This window comes from Eimeria mitis, genomic scaffold (genome assembly GCF_000499745.2).
Source record: "Eimeria mitis Houghton genomic scaffold, Emh_scaff5437, whole genome shotgun sequence".
NCBI classification, from domain to species: Eukaryota; Apicomplexa; class Conoidasida; order Eucoccidiorida; family Eimeriidae; genus Eimeria; species Eimeria mitis.
In genome coordinates, this window is record NW_013573710.1 from 560 (window position 1) to 3,119 (window position 2,560).

General features: G+C 62.1%; 2 protein-coding genes across 2 annotated transcripts; both read right to left on the minus strand.

Annotated features, from left to right (window-relative positions):
• Positions 1 to 261: 261 nt before the first annotated feature.
• Positions 262 to 915, minus strand: EMH_0082030 (uncharacterized protein; the record flags this gene model as incomplete). The annotated part of the gene is made up of 1 exon (XM_013500464.1): positions 262 to 915. The coding sequence occupies one exon, from the start codon at positions 913 to 915 to the stop codon at positions 262 to 264; it is 654 nt and encodes a 217-aa protein (XP_013355918.1).
• A 95-nt stretch (positions 916 to 1,010) lies between these two features.
• EMH_0082040 (uncharacterized protein) lies at positions 1,011 to 2,543 on the minus strand (the record flags this gene model as incomplete). The annotated part of the gene is given in 3 exon segments (XM_013500465.1): positions 1,011 to 1,182; positions 1,186 to 2,429; positions 2,433 to 2,543. Coding segments are annotated over 3 exon segments (1,527 nt in total).
• Positions 2,544 to 2,560: the final 17 nt, after the last annotated feature.

The following is a 2,560-nucleotide window of genomic DNA, read 5'->3' on the forward strand; positions in this document are numbered from 1 at the left end:
TACAGAGCAGACACCGCTGCTGCTGCTGCAGCTACAACAGCTGCAGCAGCAGCTGCAGCAGCAGCTGCAGCAGCAGCAGCACCCTGCTGCTTGTCTCTTGTTTGCTCTGCTTCAGTGTGCGTCCCGCTGGGCTGCGCGCTACTGCAGCGCTTAGTAGCAGCAGATGCTGCTACCTAGCAGCAGCTGCTGCTGCAGCACCTGCATGCACCCAGCAGCACACAGCAGCAACTGCTGCTGCAGCTCCAGGTGTCTCCATTCGCTCTACGGCTTCTGAGCCCCATCAGGAGACACAGCTTCATTGCAGGCAGCAGCAGCAGCAGCAGCAGCTGCGGCTGCTGCTGCTGGCTCCGCACTGGCTAGCTGCTGCTCCTGAGCTGCAGCTGCTGCTGCTGCTGTCGCTGTCGCTGGTGTTGCTGCTGCTGCTGTGACGCCTTCTGCTGCAGCCTCTGCTTCTGGCTGCTGGGCATTCACTGCCGCCCCCACAGACCCCCATGCTGCAGCAGCAGCAGCTACTTGCTGCTCTTGGCTCTGCATCAGCGCTTGCTGCTGCTGTTGCTGCTGTTGCTGCTGCTGCTGCTGCTGCTGCTGCAGTCGAAGGGACTCCAGAGCCGCTGCCCCCTCTGCCCCTGCGGGCTCCGCTGTGTGCCGAGGAGCTGTTGGACTGGCAGCAGCAGCAGCTGCTTCTCGTTGTCGCTGCGATGAGTCTGCTGCTGCTGCTGCTGCTGCTGCTGTTGCTGCTGCTGCTGCTTCATTTGCTGTGTCTTCAGCAACGCCCCCTGCAGCAGCTGGTGCAGCAGCAGCAGCATTTATTGCAGCAGCAGCAGGCAGTACTGCAGCCTTTTGTGCAGCCCCCGTGGCTGGCGTTTCGGAGGCAGCAGCAGCAGCAGCAGCAGCAGCAGACGGCGGGAGAGCCATGGACAAAGCAGCAGCAGCAGCAGCAGCAGTTGCAAGGAGAGGGGATCCCTGCGGCGGTGGAAGGAGAGTCGACCCCGGGGAGCACAGCAGCCCCCCTACTGCTGCAGCTGCTGCGGGTGCTGCTGCTGCCGCTGCTGCTGGTGCTGCTGCTGCTGGCAGCAGCTGAGACACCGCTGGTGCTGCTGCAGGACGAAGGATACTCCCAGCAGGCGAGTGTGCAGCAGAAAGAGTGCCGAGCTGCTGCTGCAGAGCAGCAGCAGCAGCTGCTGNCTCCCAGCAGGCGAGTGTGCAGCAGAAAGAGTGCCGAGCTGCTGCTGCAGAGCAGCAGCAGCAGCTGCTGCTGCAGGGTGCCCTGCTGTCGCAGCTCGCTGCAGCTGCTGCAGCGCTGTGCTGCTGCTGCTGCTGCTGCTGCTATCACCGCTTAGAGCTGCCAGTCTTGCGGCAATCTGTACAGTGTCCTGCTGCTGCTGGATGTGTTGTATCTGCTGCTGGATTTGCTGCTGTCTCTGCTGCAGCACCTGCTGCTGCATTAGCTGCTGCTGCAGCAGCCGCTGCTGCAGCAGCTGCTGTGGGAACTGCGTAGTCCCCCCCAGGCGCCCCTGCAAGTGCTGCTGCTGCAGCTTGCTCTGCAGCTGCTGCAGCTGCTGCAGCTGCTGCAGCTGTTGTAGCTGCTGTGCCTGCTGCTGCTGCTGCTGTGCTTGTTGTTCTTGAGACGGTTGCTGGCTTGGTTGCTGCGCCTGCATCTGCTGCTGCTGTTGCTGAAGCTGCTGCTGCTGCTGCAACTGCAGCTGCAGCTGCTGCTGCTGCTGCACTTTGACTTGCAACTGGTGCAGCTGTAGCTGCTGCAGCAGCTGCTGCTGCCTAGCCTGCAGCAGCTGCTGCACTGATGCGGCGCTGATCCCTGGGGCCAGTGTGCCTGTCTGCTGTTGCTGCTGCTGCTGTTGCTGCTGCTGTATCTGCTGCAGCAGCTGCAGTTGCTGCTGCGTATACTGCTGTTGTTGCGGCTGCGTCAAGAGCTGCTGGAGGGACGCGGACAACTGGCCCGGCTGCTGTTGCTGTTGCTGCTGCTGCGTTTGCTGTTGTTGTTGTTGCTGCTGCTGCTGCTGCTGCTGCCCTTGAACACCTGCCTGCAGGGAAGCAGCACGCTGCTGCAGCAGCATGAGCTGCTGCTGCTGTGATGCGTGCTGCTGCAGTTGTTGGTGCCGCTGCTGCAAGATGAGCTGTTGCTGCTGCAGCTGCTGACTAACCCCCTGTGTCTTCGTTTGCTGCTGCTGGTTCTGGATGTGCTGCTGCAGCAGCTGCTGCTGTAGCTGGTGCTGCAGCAGCTGCTGCTGCAGCGGTGGGTATGCGGGTGGCCTTGAAGGTGAGGGGGCCTGCTGCTGCTGGGCTGCGGAGCTGCTGCTGCCGCCGTTGTTGTTGCTGCTGCTGCTGCTGCCACCACCAGGGGACTGAGCTGCTGCTGTTGCTGCTGCTGCAGCAAGTATCCCCACTGCTGATGCCTGCTGCAGCTGCTGCTNGACTGAGCTGCTGCTGTTGCTGCTGCTGCAGCAAGTATCCCCACTGCTGATGCCTGCTTTTTTTTTTTTTTCTGTAGCTGCTGCACTGTTTGCCGTTCCAGACGGTGTCATGTTGCTGCTGCTGCTGC